The sequence below is a fragment of the Aedes aegypti genome, chromosome 3, assembly GCF_002204515.2.
Source record: "Aedes aegypti strain LVP_AGWG chromosome 3, AaegL5.0 Primary Assembly, whole genome shotgun sequence".
NCBI lineage: Eukaryota > Metazoa > Arthropoda > Insecta > Diptera > Culicidae > Aedes > Aedes aegypti.
The window spans coordinates 33,596,653-33,620,517 of NC_035109.1; the positions used below are offsets into that span (position 1 = coordinate 33,596,653).

The following is a 23,865-nucleotide window of genomic DNA, read 5'->3' on the forward strand; positions in this document are numbered from 1 at the left end:
AGTGCTCTGAAGACACCGACAGGATTGAATGCAATCCCGCACTTCCCGCATAATTAAAAATCATATCAGTACTGTTTCCCATTCTATCCGTAACAATTTGTGACAATATTAAAACAATTACCTTTAACACCCAAAATAACAATAAGACTACAGTTCCACGAATGGTTTTTACCGTTTTTACAGTCTGGCAAATGGTAATTTGGAAAAGTACAATGTGGGGAATAGGCGGTTAAGTTATGTAACTATAAAAAAATCGTCATTTTCTCGAACAAAATTTTCAATGAATAGTATCCGAAATTGTTGAAATATAATCCATTTTTTCAAACCCCTACTGTCTGGCGAACGGTTGAGTAATGGTTCGAGAATATGCAAAAAAAAAACCTTCCTGGGTCCCTTTTAATTTATTTGTCTTATTTATTTTGATAATTTATTCAAAAGATACTTTCATCCATGCAATTCAGAAGTGCATTAACAGCATAAATAAATTTATTTATTATTTACTAGTGGTCCCGGCAAACTTCATCTTGCCATCAAGTCATCAAGTAGGCTGTTGAAAAATGTCATGGTATCTCCTATACAAAATTACATATTAGTACTCCCCCGTTTTACCAAATTTTCCGATAACTTTCCAAAACTTTTTCGTCACACGAACACGTCGAAGCCCTTGAAGAAGACAACAGTGAAAGAATTGTGCAAATCGGATGTCCTGTTCTCAAGTTATTTCGTGACATACAAACACCACTTCATTTTTATTTATATAGATGAGGTTTGAATCAAATATTGTTACATAAAACATTTATTTTAAACCACTCTCTTTTCAGTGGCCGGTTATCAGTTTCATACTGGAAGCAGCTGTTCGACAGAATAACATTCGTTTTAGGGATGGTCTTTGGACACCTTTTGATATTTGGATTGTTCTCCGGGATGCTATATGGCTGCCACAGGAAACGAATCCGAAGCGGCTGTCGGGGATCACTGGATTGTTGTCCAGTTTGCTAGAAAATGGAACAGGGAGAGGAGAATCATAACACAGGCCAAATAACCAATGAGTTTTCAACCTTACCTGAGGATAGAAGGCAGCAATGTTTAGAGCTGTTCTTCCGATGGCCACTTTGACCTAGAGTCGTAGTTAATCGACCCTTGCTCCGACAGTAACGACAACGGCTTGCCATGTTTTGCAGCAGCATTCTTGATTGGCTTTTTGCCGCATCGCGTCCTAATTGATGACAACATCGATAGCGTATTATGAGCAGATACAAACGACACTACTTTCACTATTAAATCGCGTTGATGAATCCTTGAAGTTTTGCTGCAAATTTTCGGAACCGTTTTTGTATTTTTTTTTTTCTTCTATCGGTTTGACAGGCACGCAAAGAGACACACTCTTAAAAAAAATTGCCAGCAGCTGTGTGTAACTTAGCGGAAAAAAACTGTCCCACATTTTCACACATTTTTACTTGGAAATAAGAGCAGTAATTTTTTTTCAGTCTAGATGTTATTGTTTTACGTTTCTGTAATAAACGTTACTTTGCGTGAAAAATTAAAATAATTCTGCTAACAATACGATGCTCACGTGGCCTTCGTGACAGTTTTTTGAAGCGTGTATCACAAATGTTGCGTAATTCGTTGCATACAAATACCAATACGTGCAACAGTTTGCCAAACTGTTTGAAAAACAATAACATATAGTAAAACACGCTTGTGATAGTGAGTTATCAAAATATAAGCACGAAACCATTCCGCAAACTGTTGTTTCCAATTGCTGTTGAGTTTTAATTATACCTATACTGTTCAACACTATTTGTGATGGAATATGCAATGCTGTTTCCTCTCCGTGCAGTATTCGGTGAGTGGTAACCAAGGTGGCAACCCTGAATGCTACCCACTGCACCGTCGAGCGAGCGCGCCAAAAGCGCATCATTGAGAAGGAGAAGGCAAAGCAACAGTGCAAAGTACAGTTGATTTCATTCATCCGTTTACTATTCAACCCGAGCAGACGTTCATTAAAGTTTATCTCGTTTAATTCACACAAGTGTTTCATTCCAAGTCCGGTTCCTTTTCTTCGGTATTTCGCTTTCGTTGTGCCGTGTCCACCTCTGCCCAACAGGTAATGGTCCCAGAGGAAATCCGAAATATTATTTCCGGATAGTTTAGGAAGAAAGTGTGAGAAACTGTTTTCCTGTTTCGGGTGTTCGCGCCGCGTGTGATTGGATTTTGTTTCCTGCTGTGGTGATTCAGTTTGGGAGAACAAAATGGCGGAGCCGAACAAATTCGCGTTTGCCAGGTTGAGCAACCACAACTGGCAGATCTGGAAGTTCCGGATGGAGATGCTACTGACCAGGGAGGAGCTCTGGTATGTGGTGGGCGATGTGAAGCCGGAACCGGTTACCGATCAGTGGACGAAAGACGACCGGAAAGCCCGTGCCACCATCGGTTTATGTATCGAGGACAATCAGTTCGGTTTAGTGAAAAACGCGAACAGTGCGAAAGCTTTCTGGGATGAGTTGAAAGCATACCACGAAAAGAACACGGTTACGTCGCGTGTGTCTTTATTGAAGAAACTATGCAATGTGAATCTCGCGGAAAGTGGTGATCTCGAGTGTCATTTAGTAGTGTTGGAAGATTTATTCGACCGTTTGTCGAATGCGGGGCAACCGCTGGAAGAGTCGCTGCGGATCGCGATGATTCTGCGCAGCTTGCCCGACTCCTACGGAACATTGGTGACGGCCCTAGAGAGTCGTGCCGATGCTGATATCACCATGCAACTGGTAAAATCGAAGCTACTGGATGAATTCGAGAGGCGGAAAGAGCGATCCGGTGATTCGTTTGATATGAAAGCGATGAAAAGTGCAATGCCTAGTGTGGGTGGCGTATCGGAAAGAGTGTGCTATTATTGCAAAAAGCCTGGCCATGTGCGTCGGAATTGCCGGCTTTATCTGGCGAAGCAGAAAAGCGGCGAAGACGAGAAGAAGCCAGAAGAAAAATCGATTGCGAAGAAAGTGAAAAACGAAACCTGCAGTGCCGGTGTGTGCTTCATGGTGGCGGATGATGGACAGCGTGAATGTTGGTTCATCGACAGTGGAGCTAGCTGCCACATGACAAGTGACAAAAAGTTTTTCACGACGTTCGAAGACAAGCCTGGTCCAAATGTGATTTTGGCCGACGGCAAAGTTGCTGCCACAGCTGGATGCGGTGAAGGTGTAGTGTTGTGTGTAGATGGAGATGGAAATACAATTGAAGTAAAGTTGCGCGATGTGTTGTATGTTCCCTCCCTTACCAGTGGACTGGTATCTGTGGACAAGTTGACCGCGAAAGGATTTGTGGTGAAATTCCGAAAGGATGGCTGTTCCATTTGTGATGTCAGCGGTAAGGTGGTTGTTGCCGGAGAGCAGACTGGATCCCTGTACAAGCTGAAGCTGGCGGAAGTCGCAAGGAAAGTGGAAGGTAAGATGCACAATCATAATTGTCAACATCAGTGGCATAAGCGTTTCGGACACAGAGACCCGGCAGTATTGTCGAAGATTGTCGATGGCAAATTGGGCTTAGGCGTGAAGGTCACGGATTGCGGCATCAGACAAACTTGCGAGCCATGTTTGGAGGGTAAGTTGTCGCGGAATCCGATTCCGAAAGTAGCGGAAAGAAAGTCGAAGCGTGTTTTGGAGTTGGTCCACACAGATCTCTGTGGTCCAATGCGAACGACGACGCCTGGTGGAAAACGATTTCTGATGACGATGATCGACGATTTCAGTCGATACACGGTCGTTTATCTTATGGAGAAGAAATCGGAGGCTGCTGGTAAGATAAAGCAATACGTGAGGTACGTGGAGAACTTGTTTGGGCGGAAACCACAAGTGATCAGATCCGACGGCGGTGGTGAGTACGCCAACGAAGAGTTGCGACGATTCTTTGCTGACGAAGGTATTAAGGTACAGTATACGACTGCGTATACGCCTCAGCAAAACGGAGTGGCGGAAAGGAAGAACAGATCGCTACAAGAGATGGCTACAACGATGCTCTTGGATGCTGGTTTGGACAAGCGTTACTGGGGAGAAGCTTGCGTTGCTGCTGCATACTTGCAGAACAGGCTTCCGTCCCGGTCAGTAGATACGACACCGTACGAGAAGTGGTGTGGTCGAAAGCCTGAGCTGGGGCATCTGAAGGCATACGGGTGTCCGGCGTATGTTCATGTTGCAGGAGTGAAACGTGGCAAGTTCGAAAGCAAGCCGAAGAAGTTGACGTTCATCGGTTATTCGGAGGAGTATAAAGGCTACCGGTTTGTGGATACCGGAACGGATATGGTGACGATAAGCCGAGATGCGAAATTTTTAGAAATGCAGGATCCGAAGTGTTCATCACGGGAGAAAGTGAATGAAGGTAGTGAAGTTGAGTGGTTCTCGGGGGCACAGCCTACCGAAGTGGACAAATTCGATGGATCCGAGTTGGACAAAACTGAAGAAGAAGACTATTTTGATTTGGACAATACGGCAGGAGAACAAGATCCGTTGCAAGTGAAAGAAGAAATTCCAGATTCTAGTGCGGAAGAAAATCCTGAAGATATGCGTCGATCCAGGAGGAGTTATCGGGGTGTCCCACCCGGTCATCTGTCGGAATACGTTGTTGGCATAGCAAGAGCCGACGGCAGGAGCGCAAGAAGGCAGAAGAGCAAGAAATCAGGAGGAGATATTCCAAGGGATGCAGCGAGGATCAGCATTGAGGAGGAGTGATGGAATATGCAATGCTGTTTCCTCTCCGTGCAGTATTCGGTGAGTGGTAACCAAGGTGGCAACCCTGAATGCTACCCACTGCACCGTCGAGCGAGCGCTTTACTATTCAACCCGAGCAGACGTTCATTAAAGTTTATCTCGTTTAATTCACACAAGTGTTTCATTCCAAGTCCGGTTCCTTTTCTTCGGTATTTCGCTTTCGTTGTGCCGTGTCCACCTCTGCCCAACAATTTGGACTACCAGATACTGTTACTGTTTGGTATGGACTGCTCAAATAGCATTAAATAGTTTCTAGCCGTAAGATTCATATTGTTCGACAAAAAATCAACTGTTTGTGAAACGTTCACCGTACCAGTTAAAACAAACTTAATGTTTGGAATTCATGACCAATTTTATTTTTCTATGCGGGTTTTATTCTCACTTTCGCACTTATGAGGCCGCACTTCGCAGTCCAGTAGTGAAAGAAATACACAATATGTGCATTCAAATTATTTTCCTATCGTGTTCTTACTATGAAAAAAATCAAATTTCACAGGATGTTTGCCCGAGACTTCTGATGCCAAGTCTCGTATGCTTGTCCCGCTGCACATAACCTCCGGTAACAGTAGTACTAGGCCAGCAAGTCAGCCTTTAATAAATAATGCTCCCGCATCGGACTAAATTATGTGTTATTATATTATTCAATAAGGGCCAGTTCAAAAATTTCATAATGCTGAAGGGGGTGGGTGGGTGTCCTCGTAGCGTTACAACCCATACAAAATTTGAAAAATCTTCATACAAAAAGCGTTACGAGGGGGTGGGTGGGTGTCGAAGATGGCCATTTTTAGCGTTATGAAATTTATGAATGAACCCTAAAATGTTTTTATGGTCATAGTTTGCTATTGATTATTTATCTTATGAAATGAAACATTAAAATCGATTTGCATTTTATATATTTCAAAAAGAGTAATTTTTACTGTTTCTTAAAAAAATGTTTTTGGATAATGGGTAAAATTCACTCGTTAATCTGACGTACAAGCCGTTTACTCTTTAATGAGTAAAGGCCCTTACTCTTTTTATGAGTTAAACTAGTTTCTTTCAAAGAGGGTACTTTTTACCCTTTAAAGGGTACTTTGATCTTACAGTGTATTTAGATCGCCACTTAGGGTTATTTTCTCTCAAATCGGGGCAAACCGAACCGAGCGTGTTGTTGCGTAGCTTATGATCGGCACATTTTTTCCGCAAAACAAAACGCTGTCATGTGAGGTGCATGCACCAAAAAGTGCACTCTTCCAAATCGACACAAACCAGCTCAGCTCGCGATATTTTAGTTTAAAGTTGCCCCGTTCCGTCCGGATCAGGATTGGGACCCGCCCGGACATCTGTCGTGATACAATAAGGAATTTAGGGTCCTGCATACAGGTGATTGATTTATTGCACATTCTCCAAGCTCAGTATCCTTATGCCTATTATCATCCGGGCCAGACAGAATATGACGTCACTAAAATTGCCCACTTCGGACTGGGTGCGGGAAAGTAATCTGCTCTGGTATCACCGTTGGATCATCAAGGTGCTCAAAGCGGGTCCAGTTCCGCGACATGTAGCATTCATCATGGACGGAAATCGGCGGTTTGCCCGGAAGGAAAACATCGCCAAAGCCGAGGGCCATTCCAAGGGGTTTGATAAGCTGTCGGAAACGTTACAATGGTGCCAAGATGTGGGCATCCGAGAGGTTACGGTTTACGCTTTCAGCATAGAGAACTTCAAACGGACCAAGGAAGAGGTAGACACCCTGATGGATTTGGCAAGGGAGAAGTTCCGGAAATTGTTGGAGGAACGAGACAAACTACACGAGAGGGGAATTTGTATCAGGATCATAGGGAACATGGGTTTACTTCCGGTGGACATTCAGCACTGTATGGCCGAGGCTGTGCTCCTCACGCAAAACAACCAAAACGCATTCCTGAACGTGGCATTTTCCTACACATCTCGGGACGAGATCGCACATTCCATACGGGTCGTAGCGGAAGGAGTACGGGATGGTCAGCTACAAGCGAGAGATATAGACGAAGAAGTCCTTACCAGATGTATGTACACGAAACAGTGCACCGATCCGGATCTGTTGGTTCGCACTTCCGGCGAAATGAGGCTGAGCGACTTCCTCCTCTGGCAGTCCAGCTCGACGGTGATCTACTTCACGAAAACCTTGTGGCCAGAGTTCAGCATTTGGCACCTGTTTGGGGCGGTGTTCTACTACCAGAGGGTTCACTGGCAGAGAATCGGAATCCAAGATGTGCCGCTGTGGAGAAGAGACAATTTGTTGAAGGAGAATTGGACCGAAAAGGCCCGGAGTGAACGAAACGAACGGGTGAATAAGTTTTTGAAAGATGTCTACCGTAGAGATCAGGAACACCTGGTGAAGATGGCTAGTGCCATGGCGATAGAGTAGCAATAAAATCGAATTTGGGTTAGGGAAATTATGAAACATGGTTCAGATTTATGCATTTTTTTAGAGAAATTAACCAAAGAAAAACGGTAATAAATGGCTTCTTTGCAGAACAAGTATATATTATGTATCCGACAGAAATGAGGACAAACATTTTTTTTTAAATATATTTTTTCTAAATCTCTTCTTCTTCTTTTCTAGAAGCTCACTTTGACGCTATATTGCCAATATCTCAATCTCCAAGCGTCGCGATTAATAATTGAATAGTGCGCTGTGTTCATAAACATCGTAAGAATGCATCGCCAGACATGTCATTATGATAGTTATGTCGGGAACGAGTCACACGTCGCGTGTCCCACACGCGCTTTCCGATTTGGTGGGCGCGCGACAATAATTTTTAATAGTTTGAAGAAAGCTTCATCAAATCCTGAAAGCTTTCTGGTTTTTAGAAAATGTCTGGGAGGGAGACACCAGCCTAGGGACATACCCTATATCAACTGTAGCGATTTGCAGTAGACAGGATGTCCTGGGCCTGATCCATCTGACAAGCCAATAAAGCCCTCTGTCAGCTCTGTCACCATAGAAGATGGTGTCTCCATCCACTGATAAAAATCCAAACGTTTAATTCGTGTGTTTAAAATTATGGATCGATTCATAAACATCTATATCTATTTGTTATGATTTTCTTTCAAACTTCGTGTGTGTTGCACATTCAATTCTTTAGTTTCTCTTCATGAACTGATTCATCAACCGACAATATGAATTCCATAATTTTCCACATAACTTCCTGAAGCTTTCCATTTTAAATTCGTATGCGTCAACCTATGTGTGCATAGATAATCACCCAACACGGATTCAGTGTGTTTAACTTATGGTTATCTTGTGTCATGAGCATCATGTTCATGTTGGTCGATTTGAAATCGATGAGCTTGCTGTCCATTTCCGTGTTCCAAATTTCTAAATTGTTAGTGATCAACCCATAGCGATAAATTGCGATCGGACGTCGTGTCGAACGACAGTCATCATGTTCCAAAGAAAAGAAGCAAATCCTGAAGCTGAAAGTGAGGAAAATTTGCGGATTCGTTTTTCTTTCTATTAGTGAAGATGTCCGAGTGAAGATGAGGAGTTCATTCTTATTTTCTATGAATATAATGCATTACTTCCAGCATTGGGTATAGTGTATTGTGTTAGAGAAAAATCGGTATTCCACTAACAGATTTTCCTAGCTTTCAGCTTCGAATAAAATGAAATATGCTAATCCTGGACTTCCCAAATTATGGATTTGCGGCGTCCCGCTTGTTGCTGACTCACTTGTTTGGAAAAAAAAAACCATTCACGTAAGCTTGCGACAAGCAGAGGAGCCTCGAATCCATATTTTGGGGAGCAAGCGTTCTATAAAATTTCGTCTTTCGTCTATCACACATGACTATCTAAAGCCACTACATTTCGAATTCAATAAGCAAATCAGTTGGTTTTCATGATTTAATATTTAGACATTCATGTTTGTTTCACATGACAACCTAATGTTGATACACATGTTATTATACCGTGAAGTCAATGACGAAATCCAGATGACTACCACACTCAAGTCATGTGGTTTTCCTCATTGCGCAAATTTATAAGTAAAATACACGACCTTGACGTGTAGATTTTTCTCAGTGATCGATGTCGATCACACTTAATTTATTTCGCCGAGGCCGGCAAAAATAATTGCCGAGAACCCAACAGCTGAGATTTCGGCAAAAATCTCGGTAAAAGTTCAAAGTGCCGATTGAACTGCAAAATGTTAAATCAACCCAGCTGTCAAAATTTGACGAAAATATCGGCAATCATTTGCTGAAAATCTCGGCACACCACTACCGAGATTCGGTAAATGGTATTTTTTTTCTATTGGAAGAAGAATAAGAAGAAAAAAACCCACATAAATTTCAATGATCGAAACAAATTCATTAAAATTACATATATAATTGTGTTACAAAATACCACCACAGAAAACATCTAAATTTTCACAAAATTGGTGAAATTTTATGCTTTTCTTTTTGAAACAAATGATAGCAGCACAACCACTTTCGCTGCAAGCACTTCCCGGGGAATATTCCTAAAATAATAATAAATAAAAATAATGTAATAAAAATAGCATTAACTGAGCTGACTCGTCTGAATGAATCATTTATGGGCATAAATGTACGCCATGATACAATAAGTTATGTGAATACTTACATGTAGGCGCTTTCCCTCTTTCCACGAACGTTTCAAAACATTTCGAGCTCATGTTGGCTTCTGCAGCTCTGATTTTTCGGCGTTGACAGATGCACTTTGCCGAAATTCAGTAAAAGTATTTGTTTGCTGGTTGTTTTGGTAAACTAGATTACCGAGTCTCAGTTATTTATGCAAACTACCGATTTTCGTCAATTTGCATCTGTCAATATCGCTCATCTGTCAAAATTGAACGAGATTTCGGTAAAAATATGTTTTACCGGCTGAATTCGTCATTTAAGTTTACCGAGATGAAATTCTACGATTAAGTGTGCTACACACGTAATATGACACAAAGTTGTTTCAAACTGCAAGAAAAATCTAGCTTGCCAACGACAATCAAGGCAGACTTGATGAAAATCGCTAGTTTTGTTTTGTTGTGTACCTTTGATCGTTCTGGACAAACATGGAAAAAAGGACATAGTTTTCTATGCATTTAATTTTCGTTTTTATTGGAAAAAGTAAAATGATGCTTATTTGAATACTTTATGTTCAACCAGAATAAAAGATGCTATCGTGACATTACTTTTGAATAAGCATGAATAGCTTTTCAATCGATTTTTTGTCACATTTGATAGAATACAAAAATATGTTTTGATCAATTACGCGCTTTTATCATGTTTGTCCATTGTTTAAGATCTGGGCTCACAGTGACAGTTCGTGACAGCAGAATCTCGGCTCACCTTGACGTACATAAATTGCGTATCGGTTTCTCCCTCCCAGAACTAGCCCAACTATCAAGAACAGCGCAGTACTTTTTTAGTCGCGAAATTTCTATTTTTCTACTATTACGTCTAACACCGAGGATAGCTGACTAACAAGGGAAGGTCACGATGGTGTTACACGGGGTTTTCAACCAGACTATTTTTATAAGATTCTACATGTCGAAATATGAAAAACCCCAAAGCCTTTCGGGTGATGGAACAGTGGTTAGCCAGGAGGGGCTTTGAAAGGTGCAATTTTTAACAAATATAATATTATTCTAGCGCCATTTCACTACGGTGTTAAAAACTGCTTTTTATTTTTTGCAGATCTGCTAGTTTAACACTTTCTTTCACAAAGTGGAGTAGATACAAAGCAATTTCTTCTTGCCCAATAATTTTGGGAGAAAGTAACTTTACTTCAGTGGCTATTGACGATCTTGCACCTAATGCGACGCACAGGCAAATAAAATTGTCACATCAAAAAATGTTCACACTGCCCCTTATTTGCATACAGGCATGGGATAGTTTTTTGCAACTTGAGTTTACCTTATGGTTTTGTTTTGAAAAACGTCGTTTTTTGTTTTAATTCGAGAAATCTTAAATCTGAAATAAAATTATTTTTTGTTGACAACTTTATAGAGCAGAAAAGTCGATTTTCAATCCTACGAAATTATTTAATGCTTGCCATGATGTTCACGACTCCCACTGTTCCTATCGTGACGTTGTTTTGTTTACAACATCAAAAAGTGCAGTTTCGTTAGCCAAACTATACCATCCAATATTTACGGTAATTAAGTACAAATAAATACTTGTTGCGATTTACTTAAAAGTTCTTCTTTCGATTATTTAGCTTGCGAACCATGTCGGAAACGGGAGAAGCACGGAGTTCATCGGAAATCGCCGACGATGTGGATATGGAGGAAGAGTATCTTTTGGATGGAAGCGCAGAGGATCTGCTTGCCAGATTTCGTTCCAGTATCCACTCCAGCTCCGATGACCCAGATTCTATTGAGGAAATTATGGAACAGATTCCCGTGAAGAAAAGTGAATTTGTTATCACGAACTTCTCTGGAAACGAAAATGTCCCGGAAGAACGTATCCCGAATCGGAATGAAAATAACAACCGTTCAATCCATTCAAACGGGAAGTCTTCAGAAAACGATTTACAGTCGAATTTCGTTCGTTGCACTACGTTTAATTGCACTTCGTTTAAATTGGGCTCCCATTAAGTGGGCTATAGCCCACCTAAAACGAAGGCAAGCGTCAATTTCTGACATAAACCGCAATTTGTCAATGTTGGTAGCCCTGAATTTCTATTGTAATCGGTGTTTTGACAGCTCAATACTTAGCCCGATTAGTAAAAGTCTTTCACTAATCGGGCCACGGGTTTAGTGCAACGAACGAAAGTTGACTGTATATGTTTTCACTCTGGGACGATTCAAATATGACGTCCATCGTTTTTTGAGATTTCTAGACCCCCCCTCCCCCCTCTGCCACGCTTTTTCCAATACTTTCTACACGTACTGTCACACTTTCGTAAACCCCCCCCCCCTCCCCCTAATAATGGACGTCATTTTTGGATGATCCCTCTACTGGTTTACAAACGTGAATTCAAGGGGCGAACATCAGGTGCCTACATCGCCCGCTGGGATATATCCGTGAACAGCAGAGAAGAGTTTTTGACAACGGTGTGGAATTTGGCACGTGAATATCTGCATCGTGAAATCATTTTTGAAGCAGGTGACTCTTCTCCTAAATGGTGTTCCAAAGAAAAACCGACCGAGGAAGATTTCAACAAGTTTGCTCTGTTTCAATCAGGTTGACGTTATTATAAAGTAGAGAACATACAAGACAGCAAACACAATCTTCTTCAAAATTGGCGAGATAAAGAAATATCCCTGTATCTACATATTTATTCACTGAGTGTGAGTAACCGAGCAATTTGGAACACTGTTAAAGAGTGTCTCATTGAACCAAATGAACGAGATCGTGCAGGACCCATGGAGGATTGCTTGAAGCCCATGGTATGGCATGGACTTTTTGGGCCAATGCAATACAGAGTGCTCCGGCATACAAGCGTTCTTCAATGATGGAATATCCCCCTCAGACGTTGGCAGGGTTATTTAGAGCGAAAGAAGGGATACGAGTGAATACCATCAAACGTGAATTGGAAACTGCTAACAATGTTAATGATAGTTATCATGAAGACATCGTAGCTCTTCGTAAAACGTTCGACACACTACGTGCATCCGTGAACTCAAGTCTGAAGGCGCTTGATCATCGGATTGAAATGTTGGAGATACGTGAACGAACTAGCAGCAATTTAATCAGCGCCATGAAGTCAACCGTAACGGTGCAGGAGGATGAGATTGGAAAACAATAGACCATTTCCGTCAGATCTAACCCCCAGTTTTTGTATTTTTCTTCGAAAGACAATCATTTATAATGAATATTAACGCTTTCCGATTTTGTTTATACGCACTCCTAATTTTCTTATGAATTTTTGAAAACATGGATACTCACCACATTTTGAAAAATAATTCGAGATGCGGCACAGTTGGTTCAACCCTATGGGTATCAGCGTGGTGATTTTTTAACAGTGTTTCGATTCCACCCCTGCATTGGGATGCTTGTTTACATTTGGAAACGTCAAATCAGGTGCACGCTCAAACTGATCGTGATCCCGGTCAGGGCGCCCCAAACAGGAGCGCCAACGAAACTATCCTCAAATTACTCAAACAAACGTTCTTGAACCAGGTTGGAACTGGCGCAACCCGAATCACAGTTTCAACCCCAACCCGATTCAAGTTTTCCTGTAGGAAAATATATTTTGCTCCACAGATTCAAAATTTAAACCCATCCCGCAAACAAATCTCTCATCCACCCAACAGTTACGGTACCGGTAGTTCTATTAGAGACTTTTTCTGCTGTTCATGCCGACGAATGCCTAAATCTATCAGTTGGCTGTTGATCCGGAAGATTCCCGCCTAGAGAAAGCAACAGCCGTGCAAGGAAATTTTGAGCGGTTGTTGTTGCTTCAAGTCGAAGATCCGGCTTCCGGCTTATTGAATCCTCGTCGGCACAAAACATCTGTTGACTACAATCCTTGCGTTACAGTGCGTTGCGTGTAGTGTTCGGCGGGTGCAGTCATAACCGGCTGAAGCGGTGAAGGTGGTTTCCGCGGTGATAACGGAGATTTCAGGAACCGTGAAGGAAGGAGGTAGCGGAACCAGCGGAGCCCATTATGATAAATGAAAACATAAACAAAAATCATATGTTCCTCCAGCTGATCATAAATTCACCACAACGTGGGGGCAAAACCATAGGAGAAAAAGGGGTCCGCATTTTTTTCGAGGTGAAACAAATTGTAGGGGACCGAGGGGAGAACTAACGTGCCGCCAGTTTTTCATTGTTTTCGAATAGTTAGAGGCTTCAAAACACATTGGTTTCTTAGGAAAGTTTGTTCAGTAAAATGACAGGAAGCATATAAGCCAATAAAAAAAATTGACGGAAATGGTCTATTGAGAAATGATATAACGGATTGTCCTGATCTGGATCATGTAGAATAGACAGGGTTTTTGTTATGATTTTTATGAAATAAAAAAGCACAGCTACATCAACTACAGTAGGATCGAATTTCCCTCTGAAATATCCACATTTCCTGAACAACCCATCCAATTCAAATGATGCAAACTGTGACATTACTTCTGCAACAAACATATTGATATTTGTGTTACTGTTTTCGTTGTATACTTTCTGCATACGTTTTTAATGACACCAAAAACAATCTCAATGGGATTGTAATATGGTGTGTAAGCGGGTAAAAATATCGGCAATATTCCCAATGACCTTAAGTAATAGATTATGTTAGCGTCGCAATGTATCTTGGCCCCATCCATTATCCAAATGGAATGGATGCCAGGATAAGTTTCGACTTTTCCGCTGTACAGAGCAAACTGACGACATTGTTCAAAAAAATTCAAACGCGTGAATGTTCCTTCGGTATAACAGCATTCAACTAGTCCTTGTTGACCAACCATGCACAGGCACGAAACTCGCGGTTTCCGCACAAACTCACCACGGGCTACAAGTTTTTGTCCTTTAACGGAGTAACCTTTTGTGCGCACCATCCCGCGATTGTCAAAGGATACTTCGTCAATGAACAGCAAGTTGCAGTACATCCAGTTGATTGAGTTGATCTCTAGAAAGAATCGATGGACGTCACTTTCTTTGACCTGGATTGCCCTTCGTTCTAGGCACTTCCATGTGAGCCCTTCACTATGCAGTATTCGACAGACGGAAGATGCTGAGATCTCCATGTGGAAATGTTCTCTGAAGAGTTGTTTAGCTTCTTCCAAATAAAGAAGAGGTCGACGTTTATAGAGATCAACTAGCCATAAACGTTTGTCTTTTCCAAACTTTTTAGAAATTAGAGTGTACTGCTTTCGTTCGAAGAGTCCGTTTTGTTCATAAATGTTGATCCAGTTATGAACAGTGGATTTGTGCTTTCCGTATAATCTGGACAGCTCAGCTACGGAATGGCCGAGGAAATAATACCCGTATAAACCGTGGTAAACGGTGTTTTTTGATGCTCTTCGACGTTTTACTTCCGTAATAATCTCTGCCATCTCAAGGAGTTGAATGTGTTTTATTTATGGAACGAAACGAAAATTACGTTAAAAAGTGTTTTAAAAACTAAATAATTGCTCTCTTCACTAACCAGGTAGTTGTTTAGTAGTAAAATTAACTTGTGATCGTAACTAAGCAAAACAAGTCGAACGAATGATCACGACGATACTGACATGAAATGTCATCAACAGGCTGTGACAATATTTTTGACGTCTTCTCAGATTTGACCGAAAGTCTAAAAATCTCTGCAAAACTCAATAAAAAATGTTTTTTGGACTCGGAAAACATTAGAAAATTGAGTAAACATATGTTTTTGACCTGAACTTAAGCGTTTGGCACTAAAATTGGGACAGGGCTTTAGGACCCTATTAGGACAAAAATATCAAAATACTCCAAAATGTAATAGCTTTCCTTAAAGAAATAAACAAACAAATCTGACTGACCTGACATAGATCTAATTAGAAATTACGGTAAACGTTCTTAATCTCTGAATACACTGACAGTAAAGTCGATGGGACTATAAACAAAAACATGCTGACAATATAGCGATTGCTGTGCCATCCATTTGAAGCTTACTTTGACAGTGAGCTAACAGAAAGGAGAAGAGAAACCAAACCCTTTCACAGCCCCTGACATAGAAAAACTCGTTCATCAAATCAAAAAAGAATTAATAGCACACTTTAATCTGACAGGAATAGTTGAAAAAATCCAGGCCATTAAAAACACAATTCTCAAAAATACAGACAAGACAGAAACAATAGAGCAAGATCTACTTCTAATCAACATAAGTAACCAGTTAGATACAATAATAAACCCGGAAATATTTTACGAAACAAGAGCTGAATCCATATCCAGCACAAATTCACAAAATGGAACTGGCACAGTATAGAAAGCTGAAGATAATTCAAAATAATGTAACCAGCATACGACCGTTGGACACAAGAGAACTGATTAAAAATTTTCTTGATAAAGAATCCATAGATGTGGCAATACTCAGTGAAATTTGGATTGAACCAGAAAAAAATTTTAAATTCCCAGGCTATAAGTTTGTTAAGGAAGTCAGACCCTTAGGTTAAGGAGGTGTTGGCTTCCTCATAAATAGTAACTTAACATTCAAAAAATTTGAACTATCAACACTTAACCCAATAGAAGCTGTAGCTATAGAAACTTTAAATACTACACCAAATATACTCATAATATCAGTATATACCACCCATGCCTATAAATAACAATGATATTAAAAATCCACTTAAAAAACTCCTAGACATAATAGAACAAAACAATAAACCGACAATCCTAGCTGGAGATTTTAATGCACATAATAATCTATGGAACCCTTTCAATTGTCCAAGAGGCGAATTACTTGATCATTTGCCAGAGAACAGTAGTTCAGTATTATTAAATGATGGATCAAATACATTAATAAAACCACCTGACATCCCTTCGACAATAGATCTTACTTTTGCTTCTCCAGAGATCGCATGCAAATTAGAATCGACAGTGCTTAATCAAGACTTTTTTTCAAGCAATAGATAAAATTAATCAAATTCAACCTCGAATGATTCATACTCCAGATGATGTTTCTCCAATTTTCGCAGAAAAGATAAACTCCTCAAAATACAATCTTAATAAAGGAAAAATTAAGGTTCAAAAAACAATAAATTAAAACTTTTTTTATCAAAACCAAACTATAAATAATTTTAATTATTTTAAGAGAGAAAGAGCAATACTAAAAAGAAAAATTAGGAGCGAAAAGAGAAAAAAATGGAAAGAATTGATCAATTCTATAAATCCGGATATGTCTCAAAAAGAATTATGGAACACAGTTAAAATGATTGGAGGAGGACGTCCATCTAAAAATAATTTTAGCTTGCTTAACGATGAACAGTTAGCAACCCAATTTATGAATATCAACTTTCCCAAAATTACTAAAGAAATTTCCTTTACACCAGTTACAAGCCAGCAAATCATTAAAGTAAATTTTAGAGAAATACGACAAATCATTTACTCAAAAAAAGATCATTCTACCCCAGGACCTGACCTTCTATCTTTCTATATATTGAAACGAATCAATTTAAATTTGCAAATAAGACTAACTGAATTGATAGAAGAAGTTTTAAACTCTGGGAATATCCCGGATGAGTGGAGGAAAATAAAAATAGTACCGTTATTGAAATCAGGTAAAGATCCAAACGATCCCAATTCATATAGACTCTTAGCAATGATGAACGTATTATTGAAGCTTATAAACTGTATAGTTAAGAGAGAATGAACATTATACAGTATTGGACAAAACATTTGCAACTTTTTCGATTTTCCATGCAAAATGACCAACTTTGATAAGCTTGATCTCAGTTATTTATGAACCAATTCGAATGAAATTTTCACAGAACATCAGATATAACTTGAATTTTGACATATATTTTTGAATGATTTTTCCAATCACGAGTTTATAAGTAATAACGGTTTAACTAAAGTGTAATTTTTGACGAAAAAATTTAAAACTGTTTATCTCAATATCTGATAGCCCTACACAAAAACTGTCTTCAGCAAACTTGTTCATCTTGTTAAAATCTACAAATTTGCTGAAGATACCAAAAAACTATTCCCTCAATGTGTTTAGTTATGTCATTTATAAAAAATCGTCAAAAAATTCACTTTGGTCAAACCATTACTGCTTTTGAACTTGCGATTGAAAAAACTACTCAAAAATATATGTTAAAATTTAAGTTATATCCGGTGTTCTGCCAAAATTTCATTCAAATCGGTCCATAAATAACTGATATATAGCTCACCAAAGTTGGTAATTTTGTATGAAAAATCAAAAAAGTTGCAAATGTTTTGTCCAATACTGTATATAACAAAAAACGATATCTTTCCTCTCAATTCTTTTGGTTTCAAAAAACATACGTCTGCTATAAATTGTGTTAATTACTTAGTCTCTATGGTCCAACACTCAAAACGAGAAGGTTTGGTCATGGTAGCCACATTCATAGATCTATCAAAAGCTTTTGATAATGTAAACGTAAATAAACTTTTAGAAACACTTAGAGAAGAAAAAACCCATTCACATAATTAAATGGATATTCCATTATTTAAATCATAGAGAAACAATTTTAACATTAAATGACGGAGCTGAATTAAATCAAATAACAAACAGTGGACTTCCGCAAGGATGTCCACTCTCAACTATTTTATTTAATATATTTGCTACTGGATAATTGCTGGAGAATTTCTGGACCGTTCTGTAGATGAGTCTCTGAATGCCATTAAATCTCTGGAGGAATCTGTGGAACAATTTCTGTAGCATTTCCTTGAGAAATCTAAGGAAAAAATCCTGGAGAACCTGTGGGTATATAATATATATTATATATTTAACTAATTACAGTCTCATCATTTGGAAAAAGTGGAGTACGATCGGATTGGATAGCTTACCTATCATAGCTATCATAGCTATACTACACTCAAGAAGCTCGTATGTTCCACGAGCATATAGGTAAAAACGTCAGAAATAGCTTCGTCAATGACAATCTAGACGAATCATTTAATGTAAGATAAATATCTAGAAAGTAAGAAACTGCACTTCGGCGAAAACCTAAATGACATACAAGACCTCTAGCGGAGAAGTGATACGACCCGACTTTATCGCAATCAGGAAACTCTGAGGGATGCGTTCGGATCATTACTTAAACCAACCCATATTCACTTTGTTATACCATGTTGTATATATTTGCAAATTGTAATAATAGCTTTTTCCTTCCATTTCTTCAGTGTAGTTTTCGATAACCTAAATAGACGTTACAGTAATAGACATTGATGTACTCTTATCTGCACTTTTACTTTGTTTAGATTTCATCGCCGCCGCGCGACGAATAATACCCTACAAATGGTGAAAACTTTCGCCAAAAAGCTTCACATTTCGTTAAAATTTGTACAGGATCGTGACGGAACTCACAAGCTGGTGGGAACCTCACTGATAATATCGTTCATTTTTTTTTCGCCTAGCTTTGTTTGCAATAATGTTCGTTTTTCTTTGTGTGAGTTTTTGCTAATTTTCTAGGAGCCTTTTCAGAGACCAAAATACCACGGCAAAGAATGATAGGAATTGATATGACCGTTTGAATTTAGTTGAACAGATAGACGATGCAAAAAAAAAACTACGATAAACTATTTGTTGTAAAGATCACATATCAATGGGAGTTACGGGAAGACTGAAATGGGAGAATAATCCGTAAAGAGTACGTACCTGGTTCAAAAAATAAGATATAATGCTGATTGAATCGGGAATGGTTGATCCGGGTTCATCACTGGAACTGTCTGGACTGGTAAATACATAGATCGAATCTCGAGGAAGACCTGTGCGCTCTCGGTATTCGCTAACAGCACGCCTGAGATCGGAATCGCTCCTTCTACATTGTAATGAAGACAGCAAAAAGGGAAGCTACTAAATGGATTTCGCGTTGCGTACTCTTTCGTGTTCTATCCGATTAATTCGAGCGTGATTCTAGTAATATGTTAAGAGAGAAGAGTATACATTGTACGCACACGTGTGTACATATGAATAACAGAGTCGAATATCACATGTGACAGGTTTTGCTGTGGAAGAAACTATAACGTAGGAAATCAAACTGGTGAAGCTTATCAGTTATAAATCATTTCGAGTTAAGATTGCAATATTCTTTCAGTTAGCTAGTCCTAATGCGTAATATTTGAGCTGTTTCTCCTAACACCAAGTATTCCATAAAGAACTTTAAAAATCTAACAATAATTTTAACACTTATTACAGAGAAACTATAGTAACAAAGATATTTTTACACATTTACTTTATACAGAAACTAGCTTAAATTAACCCACGTGGCAAAGAAAGTGAGCCAAAATGAGAACTACCGAGGAATTTACTCAAACTGATGCGACAAATTCTTTCTAAAAGAACTTCCGAAGAAACATAAATGCGTTAAAAGCTGAAATAAAACCATATGGAGAAAAAACATCTTTTGGTATATCATTCTACGCGCGGTTTGCACGTTTTCCATTTCGTTTTTGAGAATGTTTCATAGTTATGATACACGTATTGTAATATGACACTCGTCTGTAGTCGATCTCGAGCAACGGTTATCTATTTCCTACCTGTATATTACTGTACACTACCCTTTAATTTAGATTAATAGCGAAGGCGTAACACAAACCAAAAAGTCTGGCAACCCTGGCAAATTCTTTAGAAGGTGGTCATTTCACCCGACATGAAGCCTAATTGGTCACTTAAATATAACGAGTTTCGCCTAACAACGACTTAAGAAACAAATTGCGCGCAACAAGTGGCACATATACACCGATAAATACTATTATTCAGAATATCCTTTTGCTTAGACGGTTGTATGTCGCCATCTTCTCCCACTTTCTATTCGATTGATTCAATTCAACAAAACAATCAATTGCTTCGAGCCGAATTTATAATTCGAACAATCATGCTGATATGAAATTGTCTGCCTTTCTCCTACTATTATTTGTGTAAATGTCGTTTATGGTTGATTATTCTGCTGGTTCACTTTCTAATGTTATATGAGTATGTTTGATTACTACCTTTTCTTTTCGCGCCATACTGCGTCGATATCGAAATCCGTTTGGAAAATCTTTAGGTTTCATGATTTTGTAGTGATTTGCTAGAATGCCTACTTTACTCTACTGATTTATGATTTTTTTGTTTCTGGTTTGTTTCTACCATACACGAGAATATGATGATGAATACGGCGGCTTGGGGGTGGTGTATACCATCCTCTGACATTTGTGTCTTTACTGCAGACAGGCCTGAATCTTTTCGATCCACTCCTGGGCGCTTGTTGCATCCGCTGCGTAGAAGTTGTACGTTCGTCGGCTTGTTTTTAGCTGAAATGCAAACAATGGTTGAAAAATCAGAATGTTTGTGTAAAATTTTATCGAATTTCATTGTTTGATATATGCTCTCAGCTATAAAAAGCAAAATGGTCAATATACTAAACTGAAAGGTGGTTGATAGAGCACTTTGAACAGCTGAACAATTTGGAAATGTATGAAGAATCTGAGTGATCATAGATTATAACAGTCAAGCTATGGACCCACCAAACGTAGATAAGATTCAAAAGGCTATAGCTTATTGCCTACAAGTGAACTGTAAACTGTAAGGCTGCAGGGAAAACGAGACTCCGGTAGATTATCTTAAATGACGAATAAATGTGAGGGTACATTTTACAAAACCTATTTTGAAAACACAAAATTGGCGAATGTGAGACAGTTTTAATTGTGATGAAAATGTAGGAAAATGGTTTTTATTAGAATCTTGACCATTTTTACATGATGTAGACGACAGCAAGTCAGAATGAGCTTACCCAGTTTCCAACTTTTCCGGAACACCCAAGTTTTATTCGTCAAATACGAAAGTATTCGGTTTTATCAATGGATCCTCTGAGTACTTTTAAGGGGGCAGGACCGTCGTTGATTCCGTAATTTTCAAAAGCAGTATTTTTGTTCAAAATCAAGAAAATTTACAGGCAAATGTGTTCATTGTATTCTGTTCTCCAACCTAAACACAGTAAACACATTTTCATCGATTTTTTTAGTTTTGAACAAAAAAACTGCTTTTGAAGTTTCGATGATGACGATAATTACGATGACGGAGCGTTGATCGTTAAAGATCAAGAATCCATCATTCAATCATCAGAAAACTTCCAAAAATGAAAATCCACCCGAGAAAGTATCTGAGCAGGATACCAAAATTATTCTAGAAGAACCCTAGATGTTTTCCGGACAAGTATTAGAAGGATTTTGAAAAAAAAAAACTCTTGTAGCATTTGGAAAATGATTCTGGAGGCTTCCGAAAAGGACCTTGGAAACATTTATCATTGAAGAATCCTGGAATCACATATAAAGATACTGGAAGCATCCGAGATCAATTATAGGAGCATAGGTATTAGAAAGGTATGATAAGGATCCTGAAAAAGCTTAATGAAAATATTTTGTGAAATACTTATTAAAATAAAATCGATAGGCTTATGGCCACACTACCTTCAGAAAGATACGTTTTGGAGAAGTTTTTTCGACGCATCTGATAAGAAACCTGGATTTACTTCAAAATATTTCTTTATTCTCTAGTTCATATTATTCATGATTTCTTCCAAGAATTTCGCCGCGAATTTCGTGTTTTTTATTCCTCTAGTGAATCTTTAACGAAATGCAGTCAGAATTTTCTTCAAAATTCCTCCAGGATTCATCAAAAAACTTTTGGAGAAGAAGATTCAAGTATTACTGGGTATGCTTTCGTAGTTTATTCTAGAAATAACATTTATCTGACTGATATAGACGATTGATGTCGCCAGCAAAGTTATAGCACATGTAAAGACACCACATTTCTATCTACTGTACATTACAAGATATGTCATGTTATCGCAAAACAGCCCCTCAAAAATGAAAATTTCAAATTAATTGTTTTTCTAATGTTTTCACATTTTTTATGTCTTCTACAATGCTGTTTGACTGCCAAAAATACATGTTTTTGCTGAACATTGCAACCTGCTACCTCTTATGGTAAAATAGCTATTTAAATTTTTCAAACTTCCATGGATTCCTCTAGCGATTTCGCTAGAAATGTCTACCGGAATGGCTCCAGTGAAATTCCTCAGGGAAATTCTCGAGGAATTATTAGAATTTTTAATTTCTTCAAGAAATAATTTAGATATCCTAGTGATTTATCCAGAATTTCCTCAGGTAGTCCACTTGAGATTCGTCTAGGAACTATTCCTGAGATATCCTCCAGGAATTCTATCAGGATTTTTTTCTGGAGATTCTGGTACAATGTATCTAGGGATTCTACAAATAACTTCATTAATTCTTATACGAATTCCTCAAGACTTTCTTTCAGGAGTTCTCGCAGGGATTCCTTCAGGAAAATCGCTACATGATTTAATCTAAGGATTTTTTCAGGCAATCCTCATATCTTGATTTATTTCTGCAGATGCGTTCTGGGCCTCCAAGAAGTTCTCCGGGAGTTCCTCCAAGAATTCCTCCATTGAAATGAATAGGAATTCCAGTGTTTCCATCGCGATGTTTTTATAGATTCCTCCAGGAACTCCTTTCCTGGAGAAGTTTTTTTCAGAAATCCATGGATAAGTTCCTGCAGGGATTCCTGTAGCAATCCTCGGAGGAACCTCTAGAAAAAAAATTAGAGGAAACACCGGTTGAATTCCTGGAAGAGTTCTCGCAGGAGCCTATAAAGGAATTCCCGAGGAAATCTTTGGATGAATTTCTAAAGGAATCCCTGGAATATCAAATATGCTTTTTGGCTATACAGTCATTATTTTTTCAACGGTTTTTTTTATAATAAATACCGCGAAGACAAAAAGCATTTTTCATTAAAATATACAGTCGGTTCTCTACCAGCTCATCCCTGGAACAATTTCTAGAGGAAACTATGTTGAATTTTTTCTGGAGCAATCCTTGGGGAGATTCCTGTGGAAAAAGCTGAAAAAATCTATGCAAGAATCCCTGTAGAGATTTTTCTGAAGAAAACTCTGGAGGAGTCTCTGGAGTAACTGCTGTAGGAATCTCTGACAGATTATCTAAGTTAATTACTGAAAGACTCCTGGCAGCATCTCAGAAATCTCTGGAGAATCCTTGGAGGCATCCCTGAGTGAATCGCTGTTTCGATTTCGCTAGTGGAATCCGTAAATCCCTAAAAACCTTTTAGAGTTTTTTTTGGCGAAATCCCTGGAATAATACTGGGACAAATCCAAGGAGAAAATTCTGGTGGAATCCCAAGAGAAATCTCTGATGGAATCCATGAAGAGAATTTCCAAAAAGAATTTATGTTGAGATTTTACTGGAGGAATATTTTTAGAGATTTTCCTGATATAACCCTTGGAGAAATTCTTAGGATAATTTCCTTATGAAATTAATGCAGGAATTCATGAGCGAATCTCTGGAGGAATTTCAAGAGGAACTCTTGAAAGAATCCCCCGGAGGATTTTGGAAGGCAAAGAACGGATATCTGGAGAAATTCCTGATGATTCCCTGGAGAATAATCTGGAGAAATCCTAGGAGCCAGGTAACGATTTTTCTGGTGGTAACTATGGGAGAATTCCCAGAGGAAATTTCTGAG

At 38.8% G+C, this 23,865-nt stretch overlaps 2 protein-coding genes and 2 long non-coding RNA genes across 5 annotated transcripts in view; 2 read left to right on the plus strand and 2 right to left on the minus strand.

Annotated features, from left to right (window-relative positions):
* Nucleotides 1-762: 762 nt before the first annotated feature.
* On the minus strand, nt 763-1,419 carry LOC110679113. Its single transcript, XR_002502217.1, has 2 exons — nt 1,064-1,419; nt 763-995 (listed from the first exon to the last, which is right to left on the minus strand). It is a non-coding gene; the product is annotated as an uncharacterized LOC110679113 (long non-coding RNA).
* A 4,520-nt stretch (nt 1,420-5,939) lies between these two features.
* Nucleotides 5,940-7,259, plus strand: LOC5567376 (dehydrodolichyl diphosphate synthase complex subunit DHDDS). 2 transcript variants are annotated; one of them, XM_021851455.1, is made up of 2 exons: nt 5,940-6,125; nt 6,189-7,259. In XM_021851455.1, exon 2 carries the CDS (start codon nt 6,196-6,198, stop codon nt 7,150-7,152), a length of 957 nt encoding a protein of 318 aa, XP_021707147.1. In that variant the 5' UTR covers nt 5,940-6,125; nt 6,189-6,195; the 3' UTR covers nt 7,153-7,259. The 2 variants fall into 2 exon arrangements, with proteins under 2 accessions (XP_021707147.1, XP_001657391.1); XM_001657341.2 differs by having other exon boundaries at nt 6,193-7,259.
* A 3,189-nt stretch (nt 7,260-10,448) lies between these two features.
* LOC110679303 lies at nt 10,449-12,256 on the plus strand. The gene is made up of 3 exons (XR_002502374.1): nt 10,449-10,896; nt 10,960-11,153; nt 11,726-12,256. It is a non-coding gene; the product is annotated as an uncharacterized LOC110679303 (long non-coding RNA).
* A 6,183-nt stretch (nt 12,257-18,439) lies between these two features.
* The window catches only part of LOC5567377 (myotubularin-related protein 13), a 92,021-nt gene continuing 86,595 nt past the window's right edge, over nt 18,440-23,865 (minus strand). Inside the window, exon 9 of the mRNA XM_021852007.1 lies at nt 18,440-20,621. Coding sequence (XP_021707699.1) covers nt 20,529-20,621 — 93 coding nt within the window. The 3' untranslated portion in view covers nt 18,440-20,528. The remainder of the gene's footprint in view (nt 20,622-23,865) is intronic.